The sequence below is a fragment of the Dermacentor andersoni genome, chromosome 7, assembly GCF_023375885.2.
Source record: "Dermacentor andersoni chromosome 7, qqDerAnde1_hic_scaffold, whole genome shotgun sequence".
Lineage (NCBI taxonomy): Eukaryota > Metazoa > Arthropoda > Arachnida > Ixodida > Ixodidae > Dermacentor > Dermacentor andersoni.
This window is the reverse complement of record NC_092820.1, coordinates 97171327-97192611: the sequence shown is the minus strand read 5'-3', so window position 1 is coordinate 97192611 and position 21285 is coordinate 97171327. Positions and strand designations below refer to the sequence as shown.

Here is a 21285-nt window from a genome sequence, read left to right as displayed (position 1 = left end):
AAACTTGCAGTGTCGCCATCTGTACATAAAGTAGCAAAACTCGATGCCAGAGGTTTGCGCCGAGACGTCGGCGCGCCGCCGCCGCCGCCGCTGCCGCCGCCAATGTTTCTTGTGGGCGAGGTCGGCACGCCATTTTAAATAAGAATGAAGATTTCCAGTTTCGTTTGAGATTTTGTGTTGTCTTGCCTAATTCTTTTGCCCGTCTCAAGCATAGATTCATGTCCAACAAGGGAGCAAGGAAGCAACATAATACAAACAAAAGTATCGCTGCTCTCCGCCCGTCTGCGTATGCGTGTCGCCTTAAGTCAACGCAGAGTGGGATTCCGAAACTTCTCCTTCGAAAGCACAATATATGGCGCAACGAGAAAAACACAGCGGCGTCGGAAAGTCAGAATCACGGCTTGAGTAGCTTGTGGGCCGTGGACACTTTAGTTGCGAGAAGAATCGGCGATATATCTGAGAGCGGCATCAGCGCAAGAAATGCAACCTGTAGTATGATTGAAATTTCTCGCCCCGATGTTTTTAAGATGCCAGTTAGAAGTTTTCGCATTAATCCGGCCGTTGTATTCGACGGAGTTTTCCTACAGTTCTACATGTAAAAGATATTTTTACATGTCTACTGCAGTGTGCTGTCTCTTTGAAACATTCCTATAAAATTGAATGCAACTGACACCGATAGCCGCACTGAACTATAAAATATTTTCGACGTGCAGGTTCAAAAAGAATTCATTTTTTTTCTTGGAAACAATTGTGCATCCGAGCAATGCCTGCATTTTCACTAATATACACTTATTCATTCAAGCTGGGGACGAGGAGTTAACAAATTGAGCAAATTTGTTTTTTATCGCATCATAACATATCTCAGCTGAAAAAAAAATTTTCATCTGCTGCAGAAAAAAAAGTACTTTGATTATTTTTTCTTCAGCAAAAAGGACGTTACGAGAAAATTCAGAAAAACAAAATGTGATAAATACTCAGAAGTGATTTCACTTATTGTCCAGTTGGGAACGTGCGTTGTAATATCTGCTGGTTGGCTGACAGCTGTCCTTTGTTTTTACGTAACGCATATTTTATAAACAAAAAGTGGAAGCAAAGTTAGCATATTTAGAGTCACGTGCGACGGTGCTGGCTTAGCAATTCTAGACGAATTATTTGACCCTTTGTTCAAGGGAAAAATCTCATATAAACCGAGGCATATCAAAAAAGGAGACATTTGCGACTTCGACGCAAGAAACAGCAAGGCTCTGCATATTCGTGGAGGAAGGAATGTAGCAACAAACTACATAACCGCTTTTAACTAAGTGCCCAACTTTTTTTTTTATATTTCCGCGGAAAAGCAAAAGACTTACAAAACGTGTTGTATTTCTCACACTTTCAACACCGCTGCATTCGGTCCTGTCAGACGTTAGAATGAAAAGGCCAGAATTTGAACCAGTTTAACAAAGAATGATGTAGCGAAACGGTTTTTTAAATTTGTGGTTGCGGCGACTGGCCGTTTCTGCGGCGACTGGCCGCGATATTCACTTTCAAACTTCGTCGCGTTTTTTGTGTCAGGAGATTTGAATCTGATATGATAGCATATCATACTTTACTGCGCTCTCAGCGTACTCGGTTTCCAAGTTGCCCGGATTAAGCGTAAAAATGTAATCATTAGTGCTCTAAATTGGGTCCCACTTTCAAGATTTAACAAAAATGTGGATTCACTGAAATGCAAATGTCTCCGAGTTCGCTAACTAAACAACTTCTGTGCAACGGACCAGGCAATCTAATTAACGAAATCGTGTTGATTGCTCTTCTAAAGCTCGTTATTAGCGCCAAGCTATGCCCGACTCGCAAGGAATCTTTTGCAAGAACGCCAGCTTCGGTAGCCTAACAGCGTTTTTTTTTTTTTACTGTGAAATGTAAAAACCATTCCACGCATAAAAAATGATAGCATCACAAACAACTTCAAGTGCGGTTTAATTACAGCATGCTCATAGTAGAGTGCTGATGGTCAGTGGGGGAAAAAAAGTTCAAAGCGAGTCCCTCAAGGCTGTACGATCGGGGCAGTGGAATTTTGTTTCTATCTGCGCCTGGTGTGCAAAAGCTAGAATATTGTTTAAACACTGGGACAACGGATCTATAAAAATTATCAATCTGTTATTTACGCAAGCAAGATGCGATTTTGCGGACCTCGGTATGATTAGGACCACCCTAAATTCTTTAGCGTGAACCTAAATCAATGCTTAGGATCATTTTCCCCTTTCGCTCTCATAAAAATACAGCCCCCGTGATCCCGCGATCTTGCGCTCAGGAACGCAACTCCGTACACACTAAGCCACCAAGGCGGGTAAAACGTAAGTTGAAGCAACAAAAAAGCGCTCACGTCGCATAGAAAGGACTAACCACGTGGAAAATGTTTTCGTTTCTTTGGCTAATACCGTAATCTCTGAATATCATCGCTTGTCTCCATGCTGCAGCCATGTGACCCGTATGTCATTCGAAACTATTGTTTGGGGCACGAATGCAATAATTGTGCACAGTTAATGGACTGAATAAATGCTCTGAGCGGTAGGCCAAACTATCAACGGGCGCGGGAATAATATGTGGGCGTTCAGATTACTTAGTATTTCATAGTTCCTGCCTACCTAAATGCCTCACGTTGCTGCATTACTCGAGCTCTGCTCTTATCCTGATAACATACTACGAGGTTTCAGGATATAAACTCAATGCGAGTGGGCTGGGTCTGTCGAAGGGCAAGTGTAAATGGAAAGAGCACTCGAATGGGGGGGGGGGGGGGGGGGGGAACCGAGTCAGCGAGCAGCAGCATAGCGGTTTCGAGAATGGGGGTTAGCGCGGCGACAACCAGGTGAACCGGTCCTCGCGCCGCGCCACTTTCTCCTCCTCCTCGGGGAGGAGAAAAAAACGGAGCAACTGCGTCGTGGTAGTCGCCCTACGGAGACCGTCGATAACTGAGACCAAACGACGATGATCAGCCCTGTCGTGGTCTTCGTGGCCCTCGCGTCATTCGCCGGTGAGTGGTTATTCTATACAGAGTATAGATAGTTTTCACGTGACGTCATCGTGGTAGCCATGTTCGGGTACTCGCAGGTCGAGAAGCGGCGTAGACTGGAAACGGGACTGCGCTATAACACGACAGGTGCGTCTTGTGCCGAGTGATAAATTGGTCGCAGTGATAACCCGGGAAAAATGTTCAGTGTGAACACAGTGAACGTTGTACGCGTGATGATAAGGGGAACTGACGCTATCGCTGCCGGCATGTTTGGGTACTAGTTTTAAGGAAATCGGTGTCCGTGACATCACATGAAAACATCTGCAACCCGTGTTTGTAAAATCAATCAATCAACCAATATTTATTTCTCCGAGAAAATCTTAAAGTTCTTCACGGCTAAAAGCTGCTCTAGGCAGCTTGAGTGCGTCCCTGAGAACCCTAACATTGACAGCAGGCGACGTTCCCTCTACAATTACAAAGCCGAGAAAATGTACCGAAAAACATGTCGTAATTACAATGGCTGCTGGTACTTGCTAAGACAACAAATTTACCATACCAACCAAATGAGATACTTAACATACTATGATTAAGCTCATAGTTTTAATGTACGAAGTCTAAATGGACAAAAATATATGTAATTAAGAATTCTAATCACCCATTTCGATCACTCGGCGTACCAACCGACTATGAACCACACACATGTAACGCTCCTTCTTTAAAGGAAAACTCCGCACTAACTAAGGGCGACTAAGTGTCCTAGAGAACAGATACCTTAATAGACGCCCATATAAGAGGGAAGCACCTCGCCGAGCACAATGCTAGCGCAAGGCCGGTTTGATACACATGTTCTCTTTGTTGTAGCCCGACATTGAGGCACTGGCACTGGCGTCACTCATAGATGAGCATCTACTAAAGAAGTGACAGTTGCGCTACTTCCGTGTTCAGTGTCCTTTCTCTTCTTTATTGTGTGACTGTGGCGGGAATTATCTACGCTATAAAAATTAACGGCACTGAATTTCCTTTTTTTTTTAATTTAGGCAAACAGTTGCGAGCTCCTAGACCACGGCACGCCATTTGTCGCGCAGCAATTTGTGTCTTTTGTAGGCTTCTTTTTTAGGCTCGCAAAAAAAAAAAAAAATCCTGATGCGGCAAGCACGTATTGGACATGAAAACGTTGGCTTGGCAATTTCGCAAGAAGGTCTACAATTTTTTTCCTTTACAACATCTGTTCACTGAAAAATGTTTATTGAAGATGGTCAATTATTAAGAACAAACTGCGTAATTAGTATAAATTCAAGGAACAGACTGACTTCGTCCAAGCGACAGCAGACAACATTACCTGGGTTCTGTGCGGCCACATGACATATTGTTCGAAGCTTGGTGTAAGTTGTGTAAAAGCCATCCTATAAATATCCTCAAATATTTCTGCCGATAGAGAAACCGACCGAAGAACACTAGGAAAGTAGCGCCAAACCAGGGAAAGTAGGCAAAGAAAGCTTTGCTGCAATACACGGTCTAAAAAAGAATACATACTCGTAGGACAAACAGGTTGGTGCTGGTTTGCAGGGATGTGACGAGTCCATCAACAGCAAAATGGTCAAGTTCAATGAGTGATAGTTTTAGAAGCCATCATTATCATCATCACCCTGGTTTATGATCATATTTAGGATCAGAACTGGCGATTGTTTATTCCGATTAGCATTCCGAATATTCTTATCACAATTAGTGTGTCCGCCCTCGTGTACCTCTTTACACGCCAACTTGGGCCACTGGATATCTGCAACTGACAGTGTCCCACTAGACATGTGCCAGAAGTGAGAACTTCGGACATTGGTCGTACGCAATTGGGCTTGTGCAACTAGGTATGGTACACTACGTAATTGAACAGTCCTGGTCAATCCTACATACGACCAGTAGACGAGTGGGACAACTGCGATGAAGTCGGCAACATAAAATCTAGCAAGTCGGCTACAGAGAATTTTAAAAGTCGGCATCAAAAGCAGCCGAGTATGGAGAAATGAGCATAGTGAACGCAATGAGACTAGAGTGGGCATTGAGCGATGAGCGTTGATGGGGGTTACAGAAAAGAGGAAATGTCAAAAACAAGAACCTGGACAAGTTGGCTACACAAATGGTGTTTCACGACTTTATTTCGACGCTAATCGTGTTGACGTCGGCGTTCAGCTTGAGGAGGCGTCTGCCACATTTTATGGTACTTCAATGTAACCACGAAGAGGCGGATAGCATTATGATTGGCATTATAGGTACAAAGTCTCGAAAGAGTTGCTGCAGCTTATCTTGAAAAGGCTGCTAATTAGAACCGACAGGGCGTTGAGTAGAATTAGTTAGACACAATTCCTAGAAATAAAGTGATCATTTGCGGCAATTTATTTCTCTTTGTCATATTGCGCTATTATTTTACTTTTTAGCAGGTTAGACAGCAGTGTATAGCAGCATGAATAGCCGTGTGGTTTCTCATAGTAAATAAATGCGTAGAACAAAAAAGAAGTTAAATACGAAAACCTTCAGTAAAAGTTCAAGAATGCTGGAAGAATGGTGGGCTGAGAGATTATCTACAGCACTGCATATTGTATGCAAGAGTTTAGAAAATAATTTCCTGTTATAAGCCTTCAGGCTATCTGTACTGCATCACACCATGCTATGCAGGCGAAGGACAGGATTAAGACTAGATTAGAGAGTGGTATGATAGGTAGTGGCCATAGAGTCAAGTGCATCATGGAACTTTGTATTGAAAGAGACATAGGTGGGCGGCTGATGACACTTCACTCATAATGGGTGGGCTATGCTCGATGAGACAGAGGCAAACTATAGCTTTCTGAAATAAACGCCTCTACTTTGTGCTGAAGGACCCTTTACGAAAACTTTTTTCGCTGGTGACACACGCCACGGCAGTCTCCTGTATACATTTTCAGTGAGCGCCGCCGCTAAGCCACACACGCTGCTTAGTGTATCCGGTCAATGAAAAACAATACAAAAAAGCTACAAAAAAACAAGGAAAGAAAGGAAGAACTTGATACCGCATAAACGACTGGACAGAGATGGTGAAACGAGTACGATGATGCGATAGTAGCGACATCTGCGACCGGCCCAGTTGCGTCCGTGACATGAAAGTTTGGCTGCTATAAAAAGTTCACTGCCAGAACTATTCCGTGTCTGCTGACTGTCATAAAGTTTTTGGAAGCAATAAATTTATTGATATAGTAGTGTATATATTGTAGCAGAACGCCTGGGTTGTGTATCGGGTAATGGGGCCGGGGTTTTCTTGAGCGCCACCTCATTGCAGTAGTACTTTAAAGGCATAATAAGGCCAATTACTTAGTCGACGTGAACTTCTTAAATGCCGTTCTAGAAACCCAGTAGCGCTTGTTTTGTGCAAAGACAATACTTAGTTTACGAGAAAAGTGCTTCTGAAGGGTCCAGATACCTTTATGGCAATTCAATTCTCCCGATACCCAATCGGGAAGCAGTGACGTTGCATGCGCCATCATCGCCCTTTCCTGCCGTCGTCGAACAAAACGGTGCCCGACAGACAGCGCGACAGTTTACTGCCCAAAATTAAAACGCGTGACCATGGAGAAACCGAGCCAAGACAAAGCGGCGGATTCACCGTTGCCGCTGGTTTTCGTCAAGTGGCCTTGATCTTTCGGACAGTGCACGACATCACGTCCTATTTACCTTTTAATTATGGTGTTTTACGTGCCCAAAACCAATTTCTGATTATGAGGCATGCCGTGGGGGGGGGGGGGGGGGGTAGAAACCTCTGTAAATTTGGACCACCTGAGGTTCTTTAATATGCACCTAAATCTAAGTACATGGGTGTTTTCGCGTTTAGCCCCCATTGAAACGCGGCCGCCGTGGCTGGTTGGGATTCGATCCCGCGATCTCCTACTTAGCAGCCCAACACCATAGTCACTAAACAACCATGGCGGGGTGCGACGTCACATGGACGTAGCATTCTCTTCTACTTGCAGTTTGTGCGAGTTTCACGAGCCAGCCACACCAGCGCAGCACTACGCGAAAATTAAACTGCTGAAACGCCGAAGCGCGGATGGCTGTGAGTTGAGCAAAAACGATACCTTTCGACTGCCTGTGTTGTTATCGACGGTTAGGTCAATGAGGTCTTTCTTCCAAAAAATTACATAGGATTGAACAACTAGCATTTTCTTTGAGCCTCTAGTGCAATTGAATTATTTTTTTAATGTGAGTGGTTAATTACCACCGAAAGAATTTAAATGAGGAGTGCCTTCGTCTTCGGGCAAGTATTTGATTGTCCCGGGGGAGTGTCTAATGGTGTCCAGAATTTGCCTCAATTTCTCCATTACTAAGACTCTGTTAGCCATAACACTGACGTCTTAAAGATTCTCAAGTACTTATCTATGGCTTTTTTCTGGAGTTAACATTTGGCTTGAGTGTTTACTTTAAGCATGACACGAGTAGAAATAAAATTACAGCAGTGTAACACCACTCGCTCAGCAGCACCACCAGTACCATGTATACGCTACACGGTGGCTTAAGCGGCCGTAGTAAATCTTTATCTGTGCAAAACGCGCTGACCGCATGACGGCGGGCGAATGAGTTTGACATGTTGGCAAGCCCACTGAAATGGGGTGCGCCCCTGTTGAGCCTATTAGTGCGTTGCTATGACGTCATCGTTAACTAGGTAATGCTGAAGCCTCCAAGGGAATCGAGCGTGGCCGGCAGCTGTGCGGTAGCGATCAGCACCAAGTAGTGCGCCCTTGGATCTGGCTGGCTGAGGGCAGCTGCAGCCGCATGCGGGTTGGCGGCCCGCAAGCATTCTTCGGCTGCACAAGGCAGACCTAGGAAGGACGCCCGCCTCAATCGGTATTCCACTCACGCGCGACAGCTTCCTTGTGATGGTGCGATGCACGGCCGCGCGCCACGCGCTGGAACGCGATGCCGAAGCTAGTTGCCACTTTAAAAAGGCATCTCCGGCTGTTCTTCGTGCGTATGCATTCCAGGGCTACCTTCCTCAGAACTCGGCCCGTCCGTCCGTCGCTCTGCCTACATAGATATACTTGGGGTCCTGTAGGAGTATATAAGAGACTGCCTCATGAATACGCATTACTACTGAAATTATTACTGAAATTTTTTATTATGACCGTATACAGCCTGTACTGAAGAGGCACTGAGGTTATTTGGTGTTAATACCAGGCTATTAAGATTAATTAGGATGAATTTAATTAGTGCTAAATAAGACTACTTGACAGTAATGAAGCGTAACGTAGCGTAATATAGTATATTTGGGTGCTCAACAATACTATTCGTAATGAATAACTGCGAGGCTAATAAAGTTACTTAGGTTGGATTGATTATTCTGAGAAAGAGCAGTTTGGGTGCATTAACCAGGCATAAACACTTATTATTATAGGCATTTAGGAATATTCAAGCCTAAATGCGATCGATTAGCGTTAAATTGGTTAATGCTAATCCCGATTAGTTAGGTTAATTAGCATGACTTAAGCCTAATTATGATTTATAAGGATGAAATATGTAAGCCTAACCGGGACTCTGTTAAGTAATGAAGGGTAATCTCCTGCTTAAATTGTTGGCTTAGGAGAGGCCTTTCATGGGAGCTTTAGATGTCCAGCAACGGCACTTCTCCGAGCAAACGTGAGTAAAAAATCGCAGAATTAGGGAAAGCCAGCGACATTATTACAAGGTTGCAAACTTGCCACTGCTTCTTAATAAGCAGTATATTAAATACCAGAAGTATGAACATCCTGCGAAGTAGTGCACATGATGAAATTAATTAAGCACAATCACAATAATTTGATGGTACATAAGAATAGCAAGGCTAATTAGAATACAGTAAAATTAATTATCATTCTGAATAGTAACTAATGTTAAAGAAAATATTTCCGACTAATTAGGTTTATGAATAAGCTAACTGCAAAAGTTCATTGCAATACTTGCAAAACATTGCATCATCTTCGACACAGCGGGTCGTGGTGTGCGTAGCCAGGCAACTGAATCAGTCATTTGTTACATGTATGCAAGGTGACAACTGGAAATAGTGATCTAACCAGCACGAAACTAGACGCAGAACACAGCAAGAAGTGACAATGAAAAGCGCTGATTTTAGGTGGTGTTTAGTAGAAAGAAGCATAAACATATTACCTGGCGCAAAGTAGGTGTTTAGTGAAGCGTTGTCATCTAGTTAGACCGTGATATGGATTTTCGGTGTAAGCAATGTCCACTTCTTTCAGTAATCCTACTAAATGAATACATACAGGATCTACGCCGCAGGAGATTTTTCAAGTTCTGTTACCTGCAAGAAAATGCACCTGTATTTTAAATAATTCGTGCCCTAGTGATGTTAGAATCCCTGGTATTCGAACATCAAATACATATTGATTGCGCTCTTCAGTTTCTGCACCACGCTTCCTGCTACATATCTTTTAATGGCACTAAGGTGGACTTCGTGAACGCCCTGCTTTGTTTACCGCGGCCGTGTAAATGGTTCTCATTTATTATGTTGTTGCAGATAAGTTTCAGTTTTTGACCACCATTACTTAGAGCTCAGGGACAGCGGTGGCGCCGAGGTAGAGCATCCGCCTCGCGTGCAAGAAGACCGTGGTTCGAATCCCGGTGCCGCAAAATTTCCCACCGGATTAAACAAAGAAAAAAATCCGCATGTTGATAAAATTGCATAAACAGGCATAGGTGCGGCCTGATCCCGGTGACCAGAACCTGTAACGCACTCCCTCAACAAAGCAGGGTTGGCCATCCTGGTGCAGTACTTGGCCACAACCTCCTCTATGAATACAACAATGAAACCCTGGCTCTCAGTCCCCAGCAGCTGGGAAGCAACTAACCATTGCGGTGGGCAGACCTGTCACGCAGCAGATCGTGCTAAGAATTCCTGGGTCCGGACAACCCGCCATTGGATTCTAAACCTGGCGACGTTTACGCTGGAACGTTATGTAGTGACGCGAGTCTAGCAGTCTTATTGGAGCAATTAGAGGGCAGTAAATTGGATATAAAAAGGCTGAGTGAAGTAAGGAAGACAAAAGAAGCAGATACAGTACTAAAAAACGGGCATGTCCTCTGCTACCGGGGCTTAGCGGAGAACGAGAAATAGGAGTCGGATGCCTGAGTAATAAGGATATAGCTGGTAACATACAGGAACCCTATAGCATTAACGAGAGGGTGGCAGGTCTTATTGTAAAGCTTAATAAAAGGTACAAATTGAAGGTCGTACAGGTATACGCCCCTAAATCCAGTCATGATGACCAGCAAGTCGAAATCTTGCATGAAGACGCGGAATCGGCGATAGGTAAAGTCAAAACAAAACACACTATACTGATGGCGACTACGATGCCATGGTAGGAAAGAAGCAGGCTGGAGACAAGTCAGTGGGGGAATATGGCACACGCCCTTGAAATAGCAGGGGAGAGTTATCAGTAGAGTTTGCAGAACAGAATAATATGCGGATAATGAATACCTTCTTCCGCATGCAGGATAGCCGAAAGTGAACGTGGAGGAGCCCGAATGGCGAGGCTATAAATGAAATAGACCTTATACTCTGCGCTAACCCTGGCATCATACAAGATGTGGACGTGCTCGGAAAGGTGCGCTGCAGTGACCATAGGATGCTAAGAGCTCGAATTAGCCTAGACTTGAGGAGGGAACGGAAGAAACTCGTACAGAAGAATCCAATCAATGAGTTAGCGGTAAGAGGGAAAATAGAGGAATTCCGGATCAAGCTACAGGACAGGTATTCGGCTTTAACTCAGGAAGAGGAACTTAGTGTTGAAGCAATGAACGACAGTCTTATGGGCATCATTAAGGAGTGTGCAATAGAAGTCGGTGGTAATTCCGTTAGACAGGATACGAGTAAGCTATCGCAGGAGATGAAAGAACTCATCAAGAAACGCCAATGTATGAAAATCTCTGACCCTACAGTTAGAATAGAAATGGCAGCACTTTCCAAGATAATAAACAAGCGTAAGACAGCTGACATAAGGAAGTATACTGTGGATAGAATATAACATGCTTTCAGGAACGGAGGAAGTCTAAAATCAGTGAAGAAGAAACGATGAATTGGCAAGAATCAAATGTATGCCTTAAGAGAAAGCCGGCGATATCATTAGGAATATGGATGAGATAGTTCAAGTGGCTGAGGAGTTCTATAGAGATTTATACAGCATGAGTGGCACCCACGATGATAATGGAAGAGAGAATAGTCTAGAGGAATTGGAAATCCCACAAGTAACGCCGGAAGAAGAAAGGAAAACCTTGGGAGCTATGCAAAGGGGGAAGGCAGCTGGGGAGGATCAGGTAACAGCAGATTTGTTGAGGGATGGTGGGCAGATTGTTTTAGAGAAACTGGCCACCCTCTATACGCAATGCCTCATGACCTCGAGCGTACCGGATGTTGGAAGAACGCTAACATAATCCTAATCCACAAGAAAGGGGATGCCAAAGACTTCAAAACTTACAGGCCGATCAGCTTAGTGTCGGTTGCCTACAAAGTATTTACTAACGTAATCGCAAATAGAATCAGGAACACCTTAGACTTTTCTCAACCAAAGGACCAGGCAGGATTCCGTAAAGGCTACTCAACAATATACCATATTCACACTATCAATCAGGTGGTAGAGAATTATGTAGTATATAACCAATCCTTATATATAGCTTCCATTGATTACGACAAAGCGCTTGATTCAGCCGAAACCTGAGCAGTCATGGATGCATTACGGAATCATGGCGTAGACGAGCCATGTGTAAAAATACTGGATGATATCTATAGCGGCTCCACAACCACCGTAGTCCTCCATAAAGAAAGCAACAAAATCCCAATAAAGAAAGGCGTCAGGCAGGGAGATATGATCTCTCCAGTGCTATTCATAGCGTGTTTACAGGAGGTGTTCAGAGACTTGGATTGGAAAGAATTGGGGATAATAGTTAAGTGAGAATACCTTAGTAACTTGCGATTCGCTGATGACATTGCCTTGCTTAGTAACTCAGGGGACCAATTGCAATGCATGCTCACTGACCTGGAGGGGCAAAGCAGAATGGTGGGTTTAAAAATCAATCTGCAGAAAACTAATGTTTAACAGTCTCGGAAGAGAACAGCAGTTTACGATAGGTAGTGAGGCACTGTAAGTAGTAAGGGAATACATCTACGTAGGGCAGGTAGTCACCGCGGATCCCGATCATGAGAATGAAATAATAAGAAGAATAAGAAGGGGTTTGACAGGCATTCTCTGATCATGAACAGCAGGTTGCCATTATCCCTCGAGAGAAAGGTGTATATCAGCTGTGTCTTACCAGTACTCACGTACGGGGCAGAAACCTGGATGCTTACGGAAAATGTTCTAATTAAATTGAGGAGGACGCAACGATCCATGGAAAGAAGAATGATGGGTGTAACGTTTAGGAATAAGAAAAGAGCAGATTGGGTGACGGGACAAAGGCGAGTTAATGACATCTTAGTTCAAATCAAGAAAAAGAAATTGGCATGGGCGGACATGTAATGAGGAAGGAATATAACCGATGGTCATTAAGGGTTACGACTGGATTCCAAAGGACTGGGCTCATAGCAGGGGGCGGCAGATAGTTAGGTCGGCGGATGAGATTAAGAAGTTTGCAGGGACGACATGGCCACAATTACTACATTACCGGGGTACTTGGAGAAGTATGGGAGAGGCCTTGGCCCTGCAGTGGGCGTAACCAGACTGATTATGATGGTGATATGATGATGACTCAGAGCTTAGGGCTTCGTACTAATTGGTGGGGATATTTTGCAAAGAAACTCTCCTTAGATGTTGTCTGCTTCTTGAAATACTCTAAGAAAGTATGGTGATGTTCCTGAAGCTGTGTATATGCTGGTGTATAGGATTTCTGTAAACACGATTAGGACAGTAGCAGCCTTTTATTTATTTTACAAGCCAACGGTGACTCTAAAGAAAGTACCATGGGCACGTGATAATACACCAGGAAAACAGTGCATTTAAAGCAAGGCCCTTCGGCTCTAAATAAAGGGACGTTGCATAGATAAAAGTCGATCGGCTAAAAAAGAATAAGCAACAGCAAACTAGTACCTAGTGGGCTAGATATAATATTATGAACCCCTGCTTAGCAGCGGCTTCCTTCTCCTCGAACCACTTCTTATCATATATACCAATATCGCTAAATTTGTTTTCTCTGGTGCTTCTTTAGACTATAAACGCTATATCACGACTAGAAGGGCTATTTAAACGCTACAAAATGGCCTTGTTCGTGTCAGAAACAGCAAGCACTAGCATGAGGCCACAGTTACTGTGAACGGTGATCTCGTATTGACGTGATTCGTTATTTTTCCGTAACGTCATACAGTCGTTTTATTGAATAGTCTGATAGTTGGCTTACGCAGCAGCGTAGCAACATGCACGGGCGATGTTAACCCGACATGATTAACCGAGGATGACTACTGCGCTTCTTAAGCGCAACTTATGGTTTGGGGACTCGGTAAGATTACTTCGTGGTCAAATAGCAACCGCTCAACAATTGGCGCTGCGCCGGTGATCCCGTGTAACGGCGCCGTTTCCAAGCTATGTCGTCTCAATAAAGCAGTGGCTTGCACAAGTTGGGAATGCTTCATTTTAACATAAAACAGCGTACATGAAAACTAGAATTAATGGATAGAAAGACAAATGCCGCCAAGGCTGAGTCGCAAGCTGTAAAGTTTAGTGACACACTTACACATATATGGTCAAGCACGAACGTAAAGTACACGTGATACGAGTACGGGCACCCGTCTGATTTAGTTACCACCATGTAAACATCTTCTACAGAAAGGTCGTTTCTTGCTCATGGATACCGATTGAAGATCGTCTAACACAGATTTCATTTTCTATCCGTATGTGTTGTTCTTCGACCTCTCCTTGGGAAGTCTTATATTAACGTATAAGTACTACCTAAACTATCACACCATCGACAGTCCAAGGCTAAATTGGCGGAAGCTGCAATTTTCCGCACGCACATTGTGCTCTTAGCCGTACGTTAATACAATGTCGTACTACATGAAACCTTCAACCCCTTATTAGATGCACATAGGAATACTCAGAAAAGCGCTTATTTTAAATCTAAATGTGCAGATCACATCGAGAATACGCGTAAGGAATGAAAAGAAAACCATTTTCAGCATCAATTTTAAGTAGTAGGGGGAAAACCAAAGGCAGAAAGCAGTAAGATCTTATTAAGCCAATTAAGCCTTCGTTTTAAATTTGTGCACACAGCTCTTAGTGTATGCGAAGCAGAGGTAAATATTTAATCTTATTTAAATCATGCGTATAACGCCACTGCAGTCAAATAGCTTCCATCGGTCTGTCTCTTCAGACCATGCTTTTAAATGAAAGCGAGTCGCATGCCAAGCTTCTTACCTCCTTTTATTGCGATAGAAACTATATGGCCACTCCAGGCGCATTCCAGCGGCTGGCGCCGCTGTGACGTTGATGTTGCGTACAAAGCCCGAGGGCGATAACGACCGTGCCACGCGCCTCGCTCAACCTCACCCGCGCGAAAGGGTGGAAAGCGGGGAGGGAGCGTGCCGTCTTTCAACCAACGCTGCAAGGCATCGGCGAAGGGGGAAGCAGCAGGGGGGGGGGGGGAGGTGGCTGTGCGAGAACGAGAAGCGCGTGGCGAAAATGAGGCTCCGCTGCCGGAAATACGATGTTTCCTTGCATTGCATCTGAGGACTGTTTCTTCCGTTAACGCGACCTGTGAACCCGTTGATGCACCACTCGCAGAACCTTGAATAAATAATGTCCCTCCTTTGTTTAAACTAGCAAAGCTTACTTCCGAAAAAGATTTACTGTTGAGTCATGATTTCTCCACATGCGGACGCGACCGACTTTACATAATATTTGCCAGGTGAATGTTTTACTTCCCACTTTGGGCACCTAAACCCACAATAGCTTCAGGTTTTAATTTTTTTGTCTGCATAATATCATAACTCGTGACTGCAGAGGGTGAAAGCATATGCGGTATTGCTGTTTAGGCCAGAGTGAGGTAACATACTTAGGAAATAATATTTGCGCGAGTAGTCAGTGTACACATGGCGTGTGTTGTTTTACTTATCATGACTCAGTAGGGAGCACCACAATATGAAATAAAAAGTGTGAAATAACTGACTTTATTTAGTCCTAGTAACTTCTAGAACGTTGTCAAGGTGCGCTCTTGTTCTCGTATGCAGACAGCTGCAGAGACGAAGCTGTTTCTTAAGACGTCAGGCTAGACATCCTCGCCTATTGGAACGAATTGGAACACACCCCTACGGGAAGCCAAGCAGCATCAAGTTGTCGTATACCCTGCTGGTAGGCGCTTATGCGACACAATCAGAAAAAGCAGAAAGCGTCGGTCGTGCTTTGTGGAATAAAAAAAAATCGACTCGTGACACGCCCCGAGATCTTAGGCGCACAGGCCGCTGACCCAGATGTCGCCGCTCACTCCTTGAGAGCGAGGCCTCGCGAATAAGTATGTCCCGCACACCCTTTCTTTCTCCGGGCAAGGACATGGCTCGAGGCCAGCGGCACGCCAGTAATGCCGCGCTCGACAACCCTCGGAATTGAGCACGCCCCTTGTTACCGCATCGAGGTCGAGGGTTCGATACCGTCGGCGCCGGCTGCCTTGTGGTGCGGGCAGAATGCAAAAGTGATTGGGTTCCCCTCATTAGATGTGCTTAAAACAACCCCAACTGGTGAAAATTTACCCCACTTTATCGGAGCTTCGGAGCCGTGCGGCCGCCGTTTTCAGACTGTGTCGCCTTCTTATCAGCTTTCAGCTGAAGCTTGATTCATCACCCGCTAGAATCCACTAATATATTTGTTTAAACGAGCAGCTAACAATTATTTATGGATGAACTAGTGGCTCGGACATAGCAAAAAAAATGAATCTGTAATGCCTGCAAACAGTATTTTCACCATTTTCTTGCATCGTATTCCGCGAATACAGTAGTGAAAGTTGTCTGGAGTGCGATAAAGATAGACTAAAGCCGCTTTTATGGAAGAAATGAGAAGTGAACATTATCAAGCACAAATTGGTAACAAATAATTAAAATATACGTTTCCGCACATATGGAACCATCAGTGCCGGCTTTGCGTGCCTCAGAACGCGCTGGCAGAAAACGTGGTGCTGTTGGCAAATAACGGCACTCTGATGACGAGCTTGTGTTTCACGTTACATTTATGTGGATTAGAGAAAGGCTCGAATCCGTGGTGCTCCGTCCGGCAACAGGCACTGTCCATTATGGAAGTAATGTACTCGCATTACCATTAGGCAGTCTGCCAGCAGCTAGGCTACGCTTACCTCTGCAGACTTGGGTTTTCAAGAGCTCCTTTTATCACTGCCTGCGCGAGTCGTAAGAGTGTACAGCGTCTTTTAGTACATACACTCCAAAGTGCCTCGAATAGAACAAACGCAAGAGTTAGGGGATTTGCACCGGATAACATTGACCACAGAGGCACGTATCTTAATATGCCTGTAAGTTGCAATAAAGAAATAATTATAAAAGTTGAGCAAATCTACTTGTTAACCGAAAGTCATATACTATTAATCCTAACATAAAACCTTAACTTGAAATCAAGTTCAACACATTGAAAAACACGGACGCGACTTTCGGCAGTGTAATGAATTTACGGGAATTACTCCTACGCTACAGGCACTAAGTTGTCGAAGAGCACGATTGTATTACGCTTAGCAGACAAGGTCGCCGTGCACGAACAGCACTTGATTAACCAGGACACTAAGGTGCACAATAGACTTGAGCTCTTATAGTACTGAATTACGTTTCTACAACACCTAAAGGACCTGTCTTGCTCTCTTAATACCCCTTGGATGCTGAGGTCATTTTAGCGGCACACAGAAAAGACTAGAGGAGACGGCCACGTTCTTGTAGGAAGCCACGACCCGCGAATTTAGGGCCCTCATACTGACGTACTGGCACAAGGGTTGAGCGTGAAATTACTTACATCGTACTTCATTTCTTTCAATACTAATCATGGTGAAATTAAAGAACATGAAGTATTTAAAGAATGCTTTGCAAGTCTGATAAACTAATTTAGTCTTCATATGTTCATTTATTATTATAATAATAATTATTATTATTTGTTTTGAACACTTATACGCAATTAACAGGAAAGGGAAAGCGAGGAGCAGGCTGGCAAGTGCCACAGAGGGGCACAACACCTGCCTACTCCTCATTTGCGGCCTTCTTGTGCCATGTATTGGGTGCACTTTAAATAACGCCAGGCTGTCTGAGTAATGGGTCCCACTACGGCTTGCTTCATAATGAGATCATTCATTAACATGTAATGATACAGAGTTAACTTTGAATAATATTAAGTCTTTTTATACGTCCTGCTAGTACACATCGCTTAGACAGAAATTGATTCTGTTTGTGGGATCCGAGTACTGTTGCTTTACTGGGAACGTTAAAGAGTGTGGGTGGGGGTGGGTGTGTGATGAAGGGGGACGGTGTCTTTCTGTGGCAACAACAAAAAAGCCGCGACTGACTCTAACGAATTGCTAACGATGCAGGCGCTGTGCCATTCGTGGTGGAACCGCGGCACTGCCCTGACCCTGGTCTGTTGGCCTGGCCGCACCCGACAGATTGCGACCGCTACACCCGCTGCGAGAATGGCACCGTCACTGAGGAGGTCTGCCCAAACGGGCTCCTGTTTGACCCCAATGGAGGCATTTACGACTTCTGCAACTACAACTGGCGCATAGACTGCGGCGAGCGCCTCAACAAGCGTACGTATTTTAATCGTCGGGGCCGCACATTCACAAAATAGCTAGTGTCAGCTTGATAATCGAGTTTCGCTAAATGTTGTTTTACATCGACATCCATCCAACTATATGTCTTGCCGACACTTGCAAACAATGGCAAATTTTCATCTATGTTTCAGTGTACTTAACTATGCAATTGCCTTCAACAAGATGTTCCGAGTATACCTGTACAACACTTATTTCATTTCTGCACGGAACGGGCATGCGCTGCAGCTACAACAGCATGCTGTATGCCTGTTATGATTTCTTAGGGTGCTTTTTTAGCTTAACATTTACTTATGCGTAGACATTCACTAAATATTTGTATACTCTATTTATATGTTCACCTAATGTGTCCGCTAAGTGTGCTAGAATGTTCTCCGTGCTTTTTTTAATATTACTTCTTGTTATTGTGGATTAGTTCATTTTATATAGATTTCTAATGTTTACAACACGACCCTCTGCCACAACACTTATTTATTTTATTTATTTATTTATCATACCCTCAGATCCAGGGACATTATAGAGGGGAGTGGTACAAAAGAAAATGTGGAACATAGAAAGTAAGCAAAACGCAGAGATCAATATGAACAAAACGCAATGCTAGAATATAAGAGGTTTCTTTCTATACAGTGTTAGCTGCTGTGTCACAAAAAAGAAGATCCTGGTTATAAAAATGTTAGCTAAAGTTTCATGAAAAACTGAAAAGGCAGTTATCAGTAGAATTTACGATATGAGTCGGAAGGCGGTTTTAATCTATACATGTTTGAGAGAAAAGAGACGGCGAGAAATGCTTTGTGTGGCATGGATAGGTCCCCACTTTATGACAGTGGTCGACACGCTCTGATACATAATGGGGTCTTGTAAAGAAAGGCGTGTGCAGTGTAGGATGATGATAAATCATATGAAAGAGTGCTAGACGTGCAATGCTACGTCGAGGAGACAGTAAAGAAGGACTAAGATTGTGTTTCATGGAAGACATGTTAGAAGTTCTATTATAATTAGAAAAGATAAATCAAAGTGAGTTGTCCTGCACAAGTTCTAAATCCGTTTTCAGGTTATCTTGGCCAGGATCCCATAGAGAAGTAGCGTATTCAAATTGAGGACGCAACAGACTCTTGCAGAGTAGGTATTTTAGGTTATGAGGTGAGCTAGTGAAGCTACGGCGCAAGTAGCGTAACATACGGTTAGCTTTGGTAATAATGTATTCGGTGTAAATGGACCAAGACAGGTTTGTAGTTACATGGACACCTACATACTTGTAAGGGTTGTAAGGGTTCTGAAGGAACGCTGATTAGGTGGTAAGTGGCACGTTGGCGGAAAACACACGATTCATGTGGTACTTTACATTTGTTAATATTTATATCCATCAACCACGACTTACATTAGTTAGATATTGCGCCGCGGTCGAGTTGCAACCTGCTAACGTCAATTTCGTTGGTTATCACTCGAAAAATAACGCAGTCATCAGCGAACAAATGTACGATAGAAGACAGTGTAGCAGGAAGGTCGTTAATATAAATGAGAAAAAGGAGAGAGGTAAGAACTGGACCTTGGGGTCCAGCGGAATGCACATTGCTGAAAGAAGAATTAAAACCAGTAACTGTAACAAACTGAGTGCAGTTTTTAGAAAGACCTTAATGCACGTGTCAATGTTAGCATCTAGATTTAGTTTGGTTAATTTTTACAAGATAAGTCTGTGGCAAACCTTGTTAAACGCTTAAGAAAATCTAAGAATATACAGTCGGAAAAAGAAGAACGATCCTAAATTTGATGTAGCACGTGAGTGAATGAAATTAGTAGTGTTTCAAATGAGAAAATTTTGCGAAAGTTGTGCTGAGCTGGGGTGAAAAAGTAATTATACTCGAGGAATTTAATAAGGTTAGAAAAAATTAAATGTTCAAATAGTTTACAACATGTACTAGCCAAAGAAATGGAACGGTAGTTATTTGTGATTTTTTTACCCGACTTACGTAGGGCAATCACCTTCTCGATCCTTCATTCTTTAGGTCAAGTGGACGTATCTAGGGACGGCTGAAAAAGCTTTGTAAGAATAAGTGAACAAACAACATTAGTGCTTTTCAGGAATTTTGTGTTAATTGAGTCATAGCCAGGAGAATAGTTAATGTCGAGATGATTAATTTGCTTTAGGACATCAAACGTTTAAGCAATAATTGGAGGCATTTGTATATAGCCATATTCACGCGTTACAGGTAGAAAACTTTTACACTTAGTGGAAAAGTTTTTGACGAAAGTATCGTTTAGGAGTATCACATTGCTCGTGTAGAAGACGGGAAACCGAAGAGTCGTCCAAGACGATGTGGTCAATAGATGGGGGATTGATAGTTCTCCAAAATTTTTAAACGTTATTTGTTAACATTGATAGACGAGTAGTAGATAAAAGCTTATGCTTAGCAGCCTTTAATGCAGTCATGTTATATCAAATGCTAATTTGTAAGTAGCCCACCTCAATTCGGTGGGGGAGCCTTTAGCCAAGCAACAAAAAAAAAACGTTTCTTTCAAAATCAAGCGGCTCGATACGGGTACCATACCCGGGCGCTTCTGGATTTAGAGCAATTTTCTGAGTCGTATATGCTTGTTGTTTAGCTCGTTTACTTTAGCAACAAACAAGTTCCAGTTAGGTTGGACTGAACGGTTGCCAAAATCAGGGAGGAAGTCATCTACAAATGAGGTTAATTCTCTGTTAATTGCGGCGAAGTTGGCCTTTTCGTATTCCTGTATAATGTTCCGTTGTTATAGGTTTTGGGACTAGTTCAACTGAAAGCGAAATGAAGAAGACAATGATCACTTATGCCAGGTAAATGTGTGATTGAACGTATCAGGTAAGGATGAGAATTTAAAATTAAATCAAGTGTATTTGCTACATTGCCAGACAATAGCATAAGATCGATAACGAGTTGGGAAAACAATAAAACAGAACATGGGCCTAAAAAATTCTGAGCAGTTTGATTTATGGTAATCTACCTGTATATGTCTAGGTGTATTACTTTTGTGAAGGCAATATCAAACTTTTTTGTTCTCGCTCCTATTGAAATAGTCCCATATGCTCTCTATCCGTAATTCTCTCGCAGTATCCTAAGTTAAAACCTCTGCGTTCCTATATAACTCAATATAATTATATAGGGACTTTCTACTTACTTTGTAACGTGTCATCCCATATTGAGTCCTTAATTGGCAGGACAAATTTCATGCAAAACATTTTGAGTGCAGTATTTTTCAGGCATGCAAATCTTATGTCAATATCTTCTAAAAAATAAGACACCAGAAAAGCCTACTACATTTTTACGGGTCTTGTCGAAAAATATTGCGAAAATTATTGTGTAACATTGATTAGTGAAAATTACAAGAACTACACTTGCACATATGTGCGAAAACGGCAGAAAGCTCACCGCGCGTTTGATCATTATGGGCACCACAGGGCGTTCGCGGGGATGACAAGCTATCCTGTCATCGGCAGTTAAGGATTTGTGAACCAAGCG

General features: G+C 43.3%; 1 protein-coding gene across 1 annotated transcript in view; it reads left to right on the top strand.

The window, feature by feature from the left end:
* The first annotated feature begins 2905 nt into the window (after positions 1-2905).
* Positions 2906-21285, top strand: part of LOC126534045 (protein obstructor-E-like) — a 30763-nt gene continuing 12383 nt past the window's right edge. Inside the window, exons 1-2 of the mRNA XM_050181267.3 lie at positions 2906-3013; positions 17555-17770. Coding sequence (XP_050037224.1) covers positions 2968-3013; positions 17555-17770 — 262 coding nt within the window. The 5' untranslated portion in view covers positions 2906-2967. The remainder of the gene's footprint in view (positions 3014-17554; positions 17771-21285) is intronic.